Source organism: Homarus americanus, unplaced genomic scaffold, assembly GCF_018991925.1.
Source record: "Homarus americanus isolate GMGI-L3 unplaced genomic scaffold, GMGI_Hamer_2.0 scaffold6354, whole genome shotgun sequence".
In the NCBI taxonomy this organism is placed as follows: domain Eukaryota; kingdom Metazoa; phylum Arthropoda; class Malacostraca; order Decapoda; family Nephropidae; genus Homarus; species Homarus americanus.
Window position 1 is genome coordinate 71512 of NW_024715548.1, and position 16895 is coordinate 88406.

Here is a 16895-nt window from a genome sequence, read left to right on the forward strand (position 1 = left end):
GGAGGAGGAGAGTAGACGCCTGACCACATTCATCACGCCGTGGGGCCGTTTTCGATACTGCAGGACGCCCATGGGACATTGTTCAGCATCAGATGCCTACACCAAGAGGTTTGACGACGCTATTCAGGATGTGCCCAGCAAGTACAAGTGCGTAGATGACACTCTCCTCTATGACTCCAGTGTGAAGTGGGAGTTCTGGTACACCTACGATTTTCTGGAGACCTACGCTCGCACAGGTACACACTGAAACCAGAAAAGTTCTTGATCTGCAGGAGAGAAGCCGAGTTTGTGGGTTTCCTCCTGGGGTGGGACCTCTACCAGCCCACTGCCCAACGTCTGTCAGTCATCAAGGACTTCCCCATGCCTAATCAGCCATCAATCACTGACATCAGGTCCTGGCATGGCCTGGTTAACCAGTTGGCTCCCTTCCTTGCCACTGCACCTGTGATGGAGCCCTTCCGTGAGCTCCTCAAGAAGCCAGTGGGCAAGCTGGTGTATTGGGACGTCCAGCTGCGGCTCAAGTTTCGCCAGGCCCAGGGCACCATATGTCAGTTGGCCAGGGACGGCTTGGTGTACTACAACAAATCCAGGCCTACGGCAGCTGTCACTGATTGGAGCAGGGAGGGCATCGGCGTCATCGTCCTGCAACAACACTGTGCCTGTGCCTCGCCAGACGCCCTTCTGCTGCAGGGGAGGGTGGCTGTTGGCTCTGTGCGGTAGCCAACATCTGAGCACGGCCGAGGCCTGCTACGCTGCAGTAGAAGGGGAGGCCCTGGCGGTGGTATGGTGGCTGCGCAAGGCCAGGCTGTTCCTCTTTGGCTGCCCGAACCTCATTCTGGTGACGGACCACCGCCCCTTAGTTGGCTTGCTAGGGGACAGAGCCCTTACAGATGTGGCAAATCCGCGCCTGTTCAGGCTCAAGGAGAAGACCCTGCAGTTCCGGTTCACGGTCAAGTACTTGCCAGGGAAGCGGAACTGTGCAGCTGACGCCCTATCCCGCTTCCCCTCCCTTAGGGCGGCGCCCGACGTGGAGGACATGGCCCAAGAGGAGGACCTGTGTGCTGCAGTGTGTGTGCGGTCACAATCGCAGCACTGGATCAGGATGGGTGCATCACTATGGACGAAGACACCGAGTGCAAAGCAGCTGCGGACGACCCCATATACCAGATTCTAGTGTCGAGGGTGCTGGCGGGCGACTGGTGCCCCCACAAGTCACAGGAGGTGGCCTGTCTGTGCCCGTGTAGGGGCCATGTTGGCGTCCTTTTCAGGGCTGTTATGGCGTGTCGGGCCCTAGCATCCTACTCACTGCGCCATGTGAGAGGTTTGAATAATAGACCAGGTTCTATTTTGTGTAAGTGTTACACTAAAGTAATCGGTAATTTCAGGAGCCAGTGCATGCCCAGTACTTGCCAACAGTGCATAACAGAGACATGACCGAGCGCCCAAGCGGCTAACGAGCCGATCAGTGGTGAAGAGGATAAAAGTAAAAAAGTAAAAGAACCTAATGGTGCCTATTAGAACGCCTGCAACTGCCTAGCTTATACTACAGACAGGCAAGGGGTGACATAATTGAAATTTACAAACATCTCGGAGGGCACTACTCAGTCGAGTGTCCTTACCTGGAGCTGGCGAACGCCCACCCCACAAGGGGTCACAGCTTAAGGTTGAAGAAGCCTCAAGTTCAGAAAATTGTGTGGGCAAACCTTTTCGGAGAGTTGTGAGCTCTTGGAACAATCTGCCAGCGAGTATTGTGACGGCATCGAGTGTGAGTTCATTTAAGGCCAGACTTGACCAACACTGAAGCAGGTACAGATATATTCTGAAACCAGTGCATGCCCAGTACTTGCCAGTAGTGCGTAATAGAGACGTGGGCGACCGCCCAAGCGGCTAATGAGCCTCATGAGTTACAACATTTGGTGCTTCTTGTTGACAGTCGTATATATCAGGGCCATCGTTGAGGACATAGATATAAAGGCATGAAGTCCACGCCAGCGATGAATATAAGAGTTTTATCTAAAGGGAAAGAAGAAAACGAACAACGTATCATGGTACACTATTTTACTGTGCAATATCCCAACACTTCGTAGGGCACCACTAAGTTGTACGAGACAAAACAGGATAACAAACAGCATACTTTTATTAAAGGTTAATACTGACTGTACATAAGAGCAGAACTGACTGGTAATATTAGACATAACAATCACACTAATATCATCACTACTTAATGTTACCTATACTATCACCCACTAGAACAATATGGTTATTTACCACAAAAAAATACTTATTGATATTTTTAACTAACCACAACATTAATAGCTTCACATCTTCATCTTGGCTGACACATCGTCTGGCTTGGCATATACCCTCAATTTGCTTCAGTCACGGCGGATTCTGAGATGAGATTGATCTTGAAAGGACAACATTAAGATGAGGCTGACTGAGTGACTGACTCAGGCCAGTCTGAGGCTGATGACACACACTTAATTCAGTAAGTCTAACTGAGGTCAGCTAGTAAACTGACTAACGATGAAGAGTATAAAGAGACTGAGAACATGTAGAGTTGTGGTTCAGATAGATTATAAAAGTTACAGCTACTCATTTGTTGTGGAATTAGAATCCTTTTAAAAGATCAATATTCTTAATTATCCAGCATAAAAATCCACCAAAAGTCATTAGAGAGGCGAAGTTTAGCATCCATCTGGAGTAATAGCAGTGGCGATGTACCATCACTGGTTAGAAGGTGGATCAAGGAATTATCAGACACGTTGGTCACTATCCGGATGGCTTGCATACTATCCTGACTGATTGAAAACTATCTGGATAACTCATACATTATCTTGACATCTGACACTCCATCCTGACAGTTTGCATACTATCGTGACAGTGTTAATACTATCGTGGCAGCTGACACACTATCCTGATAGCTTGCAGGGGATCTGGGAATAAGAAAGATGGAAACCGCGGTTCATGTAGTCATGCACTAGACTAAACTCGTCCGCGTCCGTGACCATCCGAACAGTGAAGGGTTTGGAATAGCCTGGAAAGAAAAGTATATTATTTAATCGCGAGTTCCAGAGATTTTTTCCCTGAAAGGTTTGATGTTCCAGTGATATTTTTAAGATTGTTGTTTGGGGAGCGTCGAAAAATGTATAACCACAATGATAATTATTTTTTTTGAATGTTTTTTCCCATTTTTGTTAGTTTTTATTAATTTTGCTATACAGTATATCATTTTGTTTTAATTGTTTGTTTGTTTGTGTACTCACTAGTGACGGTGCCCCACTTCCTGGCGGTGCCTAGCTTGGTGCCGCAAAAGCGCTCGTATGTGTCACTGCCGTGGTCATTCTCAGCTCCTGGCACCCACAGGTAGTCAGACATGCAGCCGGAGTCAGCTACCTGTAGTCCATATTACAGACGTTAGTTTACAAAGGCTCGGAAAGGACAACAATATAGCCTTCTTTTGGGACATTGTTACAGCCATGCAGAGATCCACAAACAGTAATTAATAGTTATACAGTGTCTCTTTTAGCTCTCCCATTGTCTCGTTATTTCAATTCTTTTTATATTTCTGCAATCATGAATCCTATGTTTATTATTAGTTACTCTTAATCATCCTTCAAATTCAGCTAATCACTCGTCGTCGCTGTCGGGTAAAGTTACTGGGTCTGGGTGGTGTTCTTGTTTATATGTATCCTTCTGCTCTATGACACTATTGTCCGTCAGAATCCACACTTCCTGGTTCATGTTTCTCTTCTTCATTCCCTTTAACCCCGTCATTCATCGACCTCACTATCTCTTCCTTCACCGTTTCTCTCATTTCTCACCGTTTTTGCCCCCCCCCGTCATCTTCCCTTACACCCATTATTTTCCTTGCCGTCCCTAACCTAGTGTTCCATACCCCATCTCCCCTGCTATACTTACCGTTCTTAATTCCCCTTCCACACCTGCCTATTTTACCTCCCCTCACACACTGGACGTCTTTACCTTCCCTCACACACTGGACGTCTTACCTCCCTCTCCATCACCCCCCTTTTGTCCTCACCTCGGCGAGAGAGACAAGGGCGTCGTCCCTGTAGGTGGTGACATTGGTGAGGGAGAAGCCGGTCTTGCCCATCTGCTGGTACTGGATCCCACAGAACCCAGACTCTGGCTCCACACATATGCTGTAGTCCAGGTTGTTGTAGTGGCCTGAAGGGAGGGTGAGAGGAGGAGATGTTAGCTTTGGTTGTGTCGTTAAAGGCAACCTGAGAGAGGGTGATGCAAACTATACCTGCAATGGGCATTCCAGTATATAATGTGGCAGGGTATGGGATCTGGATGTTCTACAAACTCTACATTCTTTATCCTGTTCACTTCTCTCAGCTCCAAGTTCCCAGTAATATTTATATCCTAATCTTAACCTCATATACACTCAATCTTTCCACCTGCTCCTATCTTTCCCATATGTAAAATCTGTGTTCATGAGAACATGATGGTAATGTTTCATTGTTTCACTTATCTCATATATTTCATTCCTTTTTAAATTATCTTCTATTGATTAACACCTTAATTGAGTACTCTGACAGCTACAATACACTACGCTTTACCTTAACTGGTACACAACACAGCATCATAATATTACCGTAACACTCTCTTTTATCTCATCCTTCTTTTACTCCTCTTCTTCCTTTCTGCTCATCCGTCTCTTATTCTGTCCTTCCCAACAACTTTTAATCTTTATTTTTCCTTTAATATCCAAAGGTGGTAGAGGGTGAGAACCGTGAGACATTCTCCTAAACTCACCCGTATAGCCGACCCGGATGTCACAGTCAGAGGGATGCTTGATGGTGGAGAAGTCACACCAGCGGTCCTCAGAGTAACAGCCGACACCATCGAAGTTGAAGCTCTTGAAGTTCCCCGTCAGACCCTGGTAGTACTGGAGGCAACCCACTGGCGCTGGCAAGGGGAGGGGGGAGGGTGGTGAGGGCCGATGGATAGTTCCAGATTACGGTAAACCTTCTCAATAACACACTTCTAAATAAAGTAATGAATACAGTAAACCCTCTCAATAACAGACTTCTCAATAGCGGATATTCTCAATAACAGAATCCTCCCAATAATGGACAGGGCTTTCAAGAATTAGTTCGGTATTGGGATGGTTTACTGTATACGAAAAATTAGTGTAGAGAATTATTTCAGATTCTAAAGAATTAACTTGCTGAGGGAGGATTAAACAACAGTTATTAAGATTATGAGAAAAGATTATTCTGCTTCGTAAGTCTAAATCACCGAACGTGACTTAAATTAACCAAACCAAACCTAACCTAACCTAACCAGGTCGTAAATAGTAGGAAGCTATCAAACATGGAGGGACTGACTCACTCTCACTTAAGACTCACCTTTAGGGACTCGGGACTTGGGACAGTCACAGGGGATCTGGGTGACGCGGACGCTCCACGCCCTCCTGGTGGGGAAGCTCAGAATGTTTGCCTCACTGTGTACAAGAGAAACCAGATCATGTGAAGATTAGGTCTAAACAAGGTTAGGTTAAAGTGCTTAATCATCAAGGGGAAACAGCCTGGGGTTGCCTAATCTTCACGTGAGTCCAAGGTCCTTCTACAGTAACACCGCCGAGAACAGTAGGTAGTGACTTACTCGTAGTTGTAGAGGGCCACGGTGGCGTCCTTCTCAGTGGTGGTGGGGACAGGGGTGGTGGGAGTGGTGGTGGTGGTAGTGGTGGTGGTGGTGGTGCTCTCCGATGTCTGTGAGGTGAAGGTTGAGCTGGAATCCTGTAGGAATATCAGTTGTACAGCTAGCAGGATAATAATAATAATAATAATAATAATAATAATAATAATAATAATAATAATAATAATAATAATAATAATAATAATAATAATAATTAAAAAAAAAAAAATAATAATAATAATATATTAATAATAATGTATTAAAAATTATAAATAATATAGTAATGGTCAGGAGTGTAGAGATAGTGTGTGTGTAATAATAATAATAATAATAATAATAATTAACGGTTTATTAAGAAAACATGGCTGCTCGAAGGCTGAAAATATACAATGAACAGAGATGATAAGTTGCATATGGTGAAATCGTGGATTGGGTCACTTGATTGACAAAAGCTTTCAATACAAAAACATACGAAACATAGAGTCAAAATATAGATTATCTTTAGATCTGGTACGTGTGTGTGTGTGTGTGTGTGTGTGTGTGTGTGTGTGTCTGTCTGTCTGTGTGTGTGTGTGTGTGTGTGTGTGTGTGTGTGTGCTTTGGCAGGCACACCTATGTTCTGCTTTCTTGTGACTTACTGTTAACCCTGAACAGCTACCTAGTGATGTTACGCCAACATTCTAATGACAGGTGAGGACTATAATCCTCACCACTCACCTGTCTGGGAAGGGGTAGTTCCTCACCCTCTGTGATGATCTCCCCATCTCTTCTTTGGGCGGCCTGAAGGTCGTGGTGATGAGCGGGGGACCTGCGACTCCTCCGACGTAGGTGTGGTTGTGGGGCATCGGCGGCGTCACCCTCCTGGTGGGTGTGTGAGGTGGTGGCGTCGTAGATGTCGTAGCAGTGGTAGAGGTAATACTCCAGCTGCTGCAACATGAACGTCAGCTCCGTCTTGCTGCGACCTTCCACGTTCACGTACACTGTGGGTATGGTACTGTACGTTCATTGACACTCAGTAGCTTGTGTTCAGTGACACTGGTTATATTACGTTCATATATACACTGTGTGAATAATAAGTCCTGGTGACTGTATGTGCAGTAAGCTTATGAGCCTTGAGGCCAAAGTGAGGTACGTAGTTTGGATGAGGGCGATGGGTGACGTTAACGTGTGTGGAGGGAGAGGTTGGGAGATGTTTTGTGTGCATAAGGAGGGGCTGGGAAACAAACATACTGTGGGAGCCGTTGTTGATGCCACAGAGGAAGGGGAGAGGCACGGCACTCTGGGAGTAGAAGCGGTCGTATTTGCACTCGCCCCAGTACGGCGGCTGTAGCTGGAACTCGTCGAAGTCCAACCTGAAGAAAGAGGACCACTGTCTGTGAGACGCTTCTGACGAGCAAACCGCTCTCTTCCCTGATGCTGTATTAATGTAATCTTCTGCTGATGCTAAATATTTCTAGATAAGTTAATTAAGCATTTAGTGTAGACCGAAAGTCCGGTTACATATTTTCTGAGACCAAATGCGCAATATATTTGCTTTTATAAATGCCTAAAGACATTAAAGTAACAGAAGGGGTTTTTACCTCTCCAGCACACTACTACAACCTGTATTTACCTTCACTGTACACTTCCTCCCTCGTCCCAGCTACACAACAATGACAAGCATGACAACAGCCTTCAGCTGTCTCTCACAAACGCTAAACCTGATAAAAAGTGCGGGTGTTACACTTGTAGGTAGTGTGTGTGTTCCCGTGCAACCCCCCAGGCCCTCACCTCCACTACTCCTTGCACCACCTTGTACTCCTCCCTCCCCTGTTGGCCTGACCTGAGCTGACATATAGGGGACTCGCAGCTGTGGTCGATGGTGACAGAACACTCGAGGGAGTCGTTGCCTACGGTCGCGGGGTAGGACGGTGATACGAAGGTGAACTCCAGCGCTTTAGTGGTCGATCCGCACGATAGCGTCTCTGTCAGAGAGTAAAGGAAGAGAGGCGTGGGGGTGTGTGTGTAATAACTGCACGTGTCCTGGACCTCTCAGTTACTCACTAATCTTCTTCATGTTCCGTCATCATAATAAACTGTATTCTCTGATTATTGTTACCATACTGTATTGATCACTTTCTTTACTGTATAATGTATTGAATCAAACTGTATGTAATACTGTATTAGATAAACAAGTTTTACGAGGTTTGAACTCTCAGTTGATAACAGAAGGTAAGGTAATGCTTGACGGGTAAGTCATATAAACTTTATATATACGGTACCTTCCCTGACATAGTAGGTGACGTTGAACCCCCTGCAGGAGCCCTTGGCGTTAGAGGCGAAAGTGAGGATGAGTGTGTCGCCCTCCGAGGTGATGGTGCCAGGACTATGGGAGCCGCAGTACCGCTCTTCCTCCCCGGAGACACTGGCAGCCACACTCACATAGTCGCCGGAGCAGCCCTCAGACCCCGTCACGTCGAAGTCCCAGAACTGTAGCTCGATCTTCTCGTTGTGTGGCGTCTGTGGGGGGCGGGGGGGGGGGGAGACAAACAACGGTAGTGTAAAGAAGCTCAAGTGATCTATCGCCCAGAATGAACCACCATCCTCGATTCTTTAGTATAGTGTACAAAGAGGCGCCGCACTGTCATACATAAAATTAATCCGCAGAAACTTTTACTCATCTAAGAGCTTAAGGATATAATACTTTATAGTAAATATTGTTAACATTTGCTTACAGCTTACTGGGAATAGCCCACCTGGGCACAGGTCACTGACCCACATCGGGGCTGATAAATACGCTGTATTATAAAAGAAATGTCATGAACTAAAGGACGGAGGAACGTAATGGAGGGGCGGAGGGACATAAGGGGATCTCTGCTGTATCCCCCACCCACTCTTCTCTGCTGGTGGCGGGGAGAGATAATACATAGTGAATGAGAGATGATAATAGAGCCTTACGAGGACAAGGTGTGAGGAGGGAGAGAGAGGGAGGGAGGGAGGGAGGGAGGGAGGGCGGGAGAGAGGGAGAGTGCCAGTATAGAACTCAGGTAAGCAGTACCCAGGAGGGAGCGCGTAAGGTAAAACTGGGATAGAGAATACACAGGGTAAAGGCAAAGAGAGTGTCGAGATATCATTCTGAGTTCCAATCACGTGCACTGTTGTTTCCTCACACACTAACACACGGTGGGTAAACGGTGACAGCCTCTCCCTCTACACTACCGGGCCGGTATCTTCGGTAAAGGCGGATTTGTCAACTGTTTTGGTGAGGGAAGTCGTTATCGTGATGTTGTAGAGGCCGTAAAATGCGTGTAGCGGCCACACACAACAAAGAGGCAGAGTACCACAACAAGTCTGGCGCCACCGAGGTTTACGATACATGAGGTGGACGTCTGCTTGGCTCACATAGTCTACATGGCTAGAATTACTGACCTCCTCTGTGTTATGTCATCCTCTAGATGCAGAAAAACGGAAAGGAGAAGAAGCAGGAGAAGAGGAGGAACGGGGATAGCAACCACAACAACCAGCAGGTCTTTTATCCCCAAACCTGGTGTAGCAATAACAGGAAAAGACAAAAATAAATATATTGATCTCTATCTCTCATATCCGTCTCTTGTCTATCTATCTTCCTTAATGGACACGATGAAGGTTTAGAAAAGGTCATAAAACTTGCAAGATTAGGTTAAAAAACTCTCTCTCTCTCTCTCGCTCTCTCTCTCTCTCTCTAGACGTGAAGGATCACTGGCTAGGAGGGGTGACGTTGATGGAGCTGTCTAGTATTAAAAGCTTTCTTCAGGGTTCACTTGGCCTGAGCCTCACTTGATCCATCTTGGTGACGACCCAGAGTTATTTTAGGGGGGGGGGTGTACTTGAAAGGTGTCATCGCTATCTTGGTGACTTGGAGGTGATGTTAGAGGTGTCTTAGTGACAGTTAGGTGACGTCTGGTTTGTCTATTTGTCCGTCTGTCAACAAAATATCTCACCAACCAGACGATTGATTCAGATACAACTTTGACGTCATCAGCGTAGTTCAGTTGATAAGCGAGGCCAACGTGGTATGATTTTTAGAGGATGTTCTATACTGTATGTCAAAGGTCACAGTGGTCAACGATAATTGCAAGGTATGGTGATGATGATGATGTTGCTTGGTCGGGTCATTGCAATTTCAACAGCGTCAGGAGGGCGAAAGATCCATGTAAAGTCGAGGTTACATGTAAAGTCGAGGTTACAGAGAGAGAGAGAGAGAGAGAGAGAGAGAGAGAGAGAGAGAGAGAGAGAGAGAGAGAGAGAGGGAGGGACGTGTGTAGCGCTCACTGTAAGTCTCTTGGGAGAGGGGGAGAGACAGAGACAGTAGAGGAGGAGGGAGGGAGAGGGGAGAGAGTATAAAGAAGAGAGCAAGGGGTAAAGTGAAAAGAGAGGGGACGAGAGGAGGGAAGAGGGCTGAAAGGGGTAAATAGAAAGGAAAGGAGGGGGAGAGTGTAGAGAAGAGAGCAAGAAGAGGGGAAGGGAGAAGAGAGAGAGATGGGAAAGATGTAATGAAGGGAGATAGAGAAAGAGACGCACGGGGGAATGGATGAATGATGTTTATTAATTAATGAGGTAGAGTCCAGAGTGAAAGAGAGAGAGAGAGAGAGAGAGAGAGAGAGAGAGAGATGACGTCACTTGTAAAGTATTGAGAATCGAAAGAATAGAAAATAACAAAACAAAGAATAATAATAATAAGGATAATTACACAAACGAATAAAAATAGTAAAAATAGAAAGAACTAAAGAGAGCGAAAGGCGATTATAAAAGAATATTTACGATGATGAAAACTCTAACACACGGATACAGAGTAATTAAATTAAAAGCAGCGGAGGGATATCACTTTGACCGAGTCTATCCTTAATTATTTGATTATACGTTTTCTATATTGAGTTTCTGAGAAGGGGCATAGTGTTGCCAGGCAGAGGGAAACACCAGAATAGATAATGTTGGAATATTTACCACGATGTCATTTCTTTGAGTAGATGATTAATATTTACATTATCTAACGTAATCAAAATTAAATTAATATTATGTTTAGTTAGGATAGGTTAAGTTTCGTTCATTCCCGAGGTCTGAAAATTATCAATGGTTGTGTTCGTGGTACTTTCCAGTCTTCCCTAATATGATAAACTTTATTATAATTGTTTCTCGTTGTAAGATTGGGAACTAGTTTATACTTTATAAAAACTTTTAACACTAATTTAACAATTAAAAAATAATTAAATCTTGGTCTGGCTCAATTTGCTTATATTTCATATGAGATGTTGTAAAATGAAGTGAAATTAAAATTCTTATCGTGTATCATAAAAAATAAACTAATTTACCAAGGGGTCAATATGCTGTAAACAGGTTCCAAGTCGCTACGTTAGGGTAGTTAATCTTATGATAAAATAACCTGAGTTATTTAATCTTCAGGTGACCTAATTCAGTTGTAGGTACATAAACAAAAATCAAGATAGCTCTAAGAAAATACATCGCGTGACTGATGACTCTAAATTCCCAGTATATCGACAGGTGGAGGCGTCATGCTACCGGCACTAGACGGATCAATGTCACCCTGCCGCTGCTGCTGTGGGTGAGGTTCTCTGGTGACGGTCAGGCGAGTCGTAACAACGTGGTGTACACAAATGTTCCAGACTATACTGTATTAAGATTTGCACTTATGGTGTTTGTTGTAGGAATAATTATATGAGGGTATTATCATTATTAAGATTATTGTTTTTGTTGGAATACAAATGATACGGATAATGGTAACTATTAGAGGCAATTATTATTATTATTATTATTATTAATATTATTATTATTATTATTATTATTATTATTATTATTATTATTATTACTTTATTACTAGTATCTTTATGACACGATGGAACAATTCACCTAAAATATTCACAGCACGGCACGGCATGATAGAAGTAATCAGACGTTCACTTAATCAACGTCTCCAGTTCACTAACCAATGAGAAATAAGAAACATGAACACCAAAAACAACCGTCTCGACGATTTTGTTTTAATGTGTTTTAAAAGAAAGTAAGACTAGTGATCCCTATTAGAAATAAATATATGACGGCTTTGTTGGGTTACTCTTGGTCAAACTGTCTTGCTGTTTACCAGTGTTTGTATTCCTGCACTGTCTATGTATATTGTATACCTGCATTATTTATATGTGTACTGAATCAATGTAAACTTGTCTGGCAATTATACTGAATATCTCTCTATCTATCTAGTGCACGGTGTTTAATAACCAAGGTAATTGAAGCCTTTTAAATCTAAAACACCTACAAAAACAACAACACCTGAGAGAGAGAGAGAGAGAGAGAGAGAGAGAGAGAGAGGCTACCTTGTTGGCTACAGGTGAAATATACCTTGCCAGGGGAGACTGTGTCAGCCCACCACCGTGACGACAATCTACCTGACGAGGCTGATAAATAATCCCTTTTGAACACCTGACAATGTACAAGAAGTCCCGCTTCATCAGCTGAGTCGGAGGTCACACGAGTGGGAATTCAACAGAGTGGTAATGAGCTGAGAGGAGATGAGGTGAGAGAGGACTAACTGAGAGAGAGAGAGAGAGAGAGAGAGAGAGAGAGAGAGAGAGAGAGAGAGAGAGAGAGAGAGAGAGAGCATATATATGACACTACAAACCTCCGTTAAGATATAACCACAGTTCAACAAAAGGTAGTAAGAGGAGGATAAGAAGGAGAAGGGAAGGTTATAAAGGAAGAGGAGGAGGAGGAGGATGACAGACGACCTACCTTGATGGACCAAACGCAGGTGGTGTCCTCGGGGTAGTGGTCAGGGTAGCCAGGCGACGTGAGGACTCCTGTGTGGTGCTGACTGGTATCTATCGTCCCGCCGCACACTGCAACACAACGCAAATTTTATATCACATTTTCTCTCTGAGGATTACTATGAGAGAGAGAGAGAGAGAGAGAGAGAGAGAGAGAGAGAGAGAGAGAGAGAGAGAGAGAGAGAGAGTCAATCCAAGTCCCTCACCAGTCCCCCAGGTAATTGCAAAACGATATATTTACGACCATTAAACCCAACTCTCAGACGAATCTAAAAGTAAAACCTTAAATTCTTATAATTCTCGTCCATTTTCTCCAGTGAATTATTTTTATACACTTTTGTTGCTGTAGTTAAGTATGTCGTATAGTGGTCGAGGTATATCTGTGCGTATAAGCCAGGTATATACGCAGGTGGGTCTTGGGGTATATCTGTACGAATAAGCCAGGTATATACGCAGGTGGGCCTTGGGGTATATCTGTACGAATAAGCCAGGTATATACGCAGGTGGGCCTTGGGGTATATCTGTACGTATAAGCCAGGTATATACGCAGGTGGGCCTTGGGGTATATCTGTACGAATAAGCCAGGTATATACGCAGGTGGGCCTTGGGTATATCTTCCCAATCTCGCTGAAAGACGAAGGAAGATTTATCCAGTCGTAAATCTTAGGATATTGGTGAGTGAGTGTCGTGTAGAGGGAGAGGAGAGGAGGAGGAGGAGGAGGGAGAGGAGGAGGAAAAGAAGAAGAAGAAGAAGAAGGTTTCACAGGTGTTTGGCCACAAAAGACACTGAGTACATTTGTTATTTCTTTCTCTCGGACTTTATCCATCAATATTTCTCTTTCTTCTCCTTGCTCTCATAAAATTTGCATATCTCCCTTTGACCTCAAAAGCCTTGATAACAATGCTAACTAAACACCTTTTTTTTAATATACATTCTTCCCATCACGTCAACTGCCATCCATAAGGGCTAACTACACTATGGATCACCCCACGATTAGCTCCCTCCCGGCTGATAATTATACACCCTAACTCTACCTGGGTGGGTTAGGTTAGGTTAGTGTTAAGGTGAAATAAGCTGGGGGCTAATGTTCATAGTATTGTTTGGTTAGTGAATATCCCTCCACCTCCCCCTATATATACACACACACACACACACACACACACACACACACACACACATCACCGTGAGTTAAGGGATCTACTAGGGAAGAACTTTGTCAACAGGGAATATGAACTTAGGATTTATGCAAAGTAGAGGAGGTATATGTCCCTACCCCTCCCCCTCCCTGCTCCTCCTCTACCCCTCCTCCATCCAACCTCCTCTACCCTCCCCTCCCCACTCCCTCCTCCCTCTCATTCCCTCCATCCAACCTCCCTCCTCTCCTCCCTACTCCCTCCCTCTCCTCCTCTCCTCCTCCTCCTCTAACCCCCCCGAGGTTCATCACAGGACGCAGCTACCAGATTCGAGCCACTCAGGACCACGACGCAAGTTCCCACGATGTTTTGTATTTTATTTCCTCTCACTTTTTATTAAGGTCGTGAGGGCATTTCTCGTGATGGTAGAGTCTTACTGGGTTTGTTGTGTTAGAGTTACAGTGAGCCAGTTAGATGTGTTGCTAAATCGCCAGTTAACGTGGAAACTGACTGGGAGATTTTCTGGTCTGGGGATCCGATAGAGCGGGTCTTTGCTTAACCTCTCGAGTACGATGGTTTAACTTTAACTTATCCTACTCAAGGGATTATGGGTGTTTTATGACTGCATGAAAGATCAGAATTTTTTTTATTCCTGTTTTTTTTAATTATTTGGTTGTTAGGAAATAACCTGAACTGCATAATTTTAGGCAAGTCTTATATCGCCTTGCCAAGCTTGTGTGACCTGCAGACCTTCCTGATGCAACCAGGAAAAACACCGTCTCCCTTGACCGTAGTGGTTGTAACACAAGTATTGCATAGCCCCGTTCAGCACACACACACACACAGGGTCGTGACGCGCCCCAATAACCACCACTAACATTCTTCCCCGTCACCGTGGCCAAGAAGGAACACAGACTCGGGTAATTAAGTGAGCCAAGCACTCCTCTACACAACGAGCGTTTAGTCTCCTCTATCCTACCACCACACCGGGGGAAATTTAAAGCAACATAAATGCCAATGGGACTCCACAGACAGCATACTTATTGCCTGGCGGTATTTCTTTTTCAGGAGCTTGTGTGGGATTCTTGAGTAACAGGTGGACGTCAGGGCGGCTCTTCGGTATGTCAGGGTCGCACTTAACCTACATCTTACACCCCGCACGGAACCTGTGGCTTACTTTACGGGGGAAATATTTAAATTCAGCAAGAGAGAACCTTTTATTTTATTTTATTTTTTAACTGAAAATAGGAATATGACGATCGTAAATATCCCTCTATAATGAGCTAGTAAGATATAGGGATATTTTTCTCTCTCTCTCATTCAAGGCAGCTTCCTGTGCCTTTAAAGCTCGAGACATTACGCCGGGAACAGTGAAGCTTCCAGTGTTACACGAAATAAATGTTCATTGACATCCTGGAAAGACACACACACACACACACACCATCAATGACATATCCTTTAAATATTTATAATAAAGCAAAAGGAGTTAACGTGTCTGGTGATGGGTTAATAGCCTCCTGAAGGTGGCGCTGACGTAACTCAGGTATATTTGTGTAATGTGATTAAGAATTAGGGTTTTGGCATGGAGGTGAATAATGTTTTCTGATTTAATTTACTGTGGAGAGAGAGAGAGAGAGAGAGAGAGAGAGAGAGAGAGAGAGAGAGAGTCATTTTATAGATTACCCATAATAACAATTGAACATTATATTCTTGCGAGTGTTCAACGCTGTGTTCCTCTCCATTGTCTCCAAACAGCTCCCCACAACAACAGATGAATGAAACCTACATCAGGTAAATCACAAAGACGCAACCAAGAAAAATGAATCAGAGTTTTACTTAAGAGACACCAGTCCTAAAGGCGACCACTGGGTATACGTGACAAATCAATTCGGTGAAAAGTTGACATGAAAGGAGAAACAACAGAGAAGGAAGCAGTACAAAAGGGAAGTGAAAGGAACATTGAGAATAAGAAAAGTTGAAAAAAATGAAACAATGAAGAGACAACATACCAGAGAGTGAAGGAAGAATAGGTAATAGAAGAAAGAGAAATATTTGATACTCTATTTGGTTCAGTTAGTTCGGAGCAACACTACCAGTCATCTTAATCCTGTTGGTTGTATCACTTGTGAGTACTTTACCATCCCACTATTATAACTTTCTTTGATCTTCCCTTTTCACACCTCAGTGACCCAGTGCTTTTGCTGTTCCTTAATCAGTATCAATATTCCTCCACTGATGTTGGTGTCGTTCCCTTAGATGTACTGGGCCGTGTGTGTTACACCCCCTTCACCCATGGTGTCGACACAATACTCCCTCATATTGATCCTGATGCCTTTCTACACAACTCACTGGGTTACACCAACCTCAACTGTAACTATTACTTTCCTGACTCTCCCGAGTTTAGTTCTAGTCTTCTACCACCTCATTCCTTCTCCTTAATTAGCCATAACATCAGCAGTATTCCCCTTCACTTAGATACCTTTTTAGATCAGTATATACCTTCTATTGCCCACAAATTTGATGTACTTGGGTTCTGTGAGACCAAACTCACTAACAATATTGAACATTTGTATAACATTCCTAGTTATAATAAACACTGCGTCAACACGTCACGACACAGTGGTGGTGTCGCCCTGTATGTTACAAATCTGTCAATCACTTGATTGACAACAATTATTTCCAGTTCCGGAATAATCCGATACAACTTAAGGAGACAAGAGCGACTAACCCCCCCCCATGGGCTCTTCTCAGTCCCAGACCTCCATAAAATATCACGGTGTGAAGGTGTGGAACAACTTACCCCCACCCATCCGAGCAAAGACTACGCTCCCTTCCTTTAAATCATCTCTTAAAAAATATCTATTGTCTAAGTGTTCATATTTTTTTTAATACTTACTTTATATACCTGCTTTTATTGTACCACCAAAACCGTTTTACCAAAAATTATCATGTAAATAGATAAGAAATTAACATTGCAAAAAATATGTTTGCCAACTAGACATAATCCTGACAGCTCTGTCCTCTTGTTCCACCTTAATACTGTACAACCCATGTTGTACTGCTTCCCTCATCATATTTATGTTGTTGTTTTTTTCAATTTCCACTGTAAATTATGTATATACAGTACTTATAATATAAATGTAAAAAAACTAAAAAATAAAATACAAATCGAAGTGATAACCGTAGTAACATACTGAGATGTTCTTATTACCACCATGCTATGTGTACTAGTCCAGATGTGACTAAATGTTACATAATACTTCCTTGAGATAAATGTACAGTATATATCAGGTGCAGCTC

The 16895-nt window shown here is 43.8% G+C and overlaps 1 protein-coding gene across 2 annotated transcripts in view; it reads right to left on the bottom strand.

The window, feature by feature from the left end:
* Positions 1-2041: 2041 nt before the first annotated feature.
* LOC121857891 (cubilin-like) overlaps positions 2042-16895 on the bottom strand; it is a 73901-nt gene continuing 59047 nt past the window's right edge. For both annotated transcript variants that reach the window (XM_042354131.1, XM_042354130.1), the window contains exons 2-12: positions 12427-12533; positions 7929-8166; positions 7490-7631; positions 6898-7019; positions 6385-6647; positions 5635-5768; positions 5379-5473; positions 4783-4935; positions 4043-4188; positions 3267-3396; positions 2042-3037 (exon numbers count right to left, since the gene is read on the bottom strand). In XM_042354131.1, the coding sequence (XP_042210065.1) occupies positions 2913-3037; positions 3267-3396; positions 4043-4188; positions 4783-4935; positions 5379-5473; positions 5635-5768; positions 6385-6647; positions 6898-7019; positions 7490-7631; positions 7929-8166; positions 12427-12533 (1655 nt within the window). In that variant the 3' untranslated portion in view covers positions 2042-2912. The remainder of the gene's footprint in view (positions 3038-3266; positions 3397-4042; positions 4189-4782; positions 4936-5378; positions 5474-5634; positions 5769-6384; positions 6648-6897; positions 7020-7489; positions 7632-7928; positions 8167-12426; positions 12534-16895) is intronic.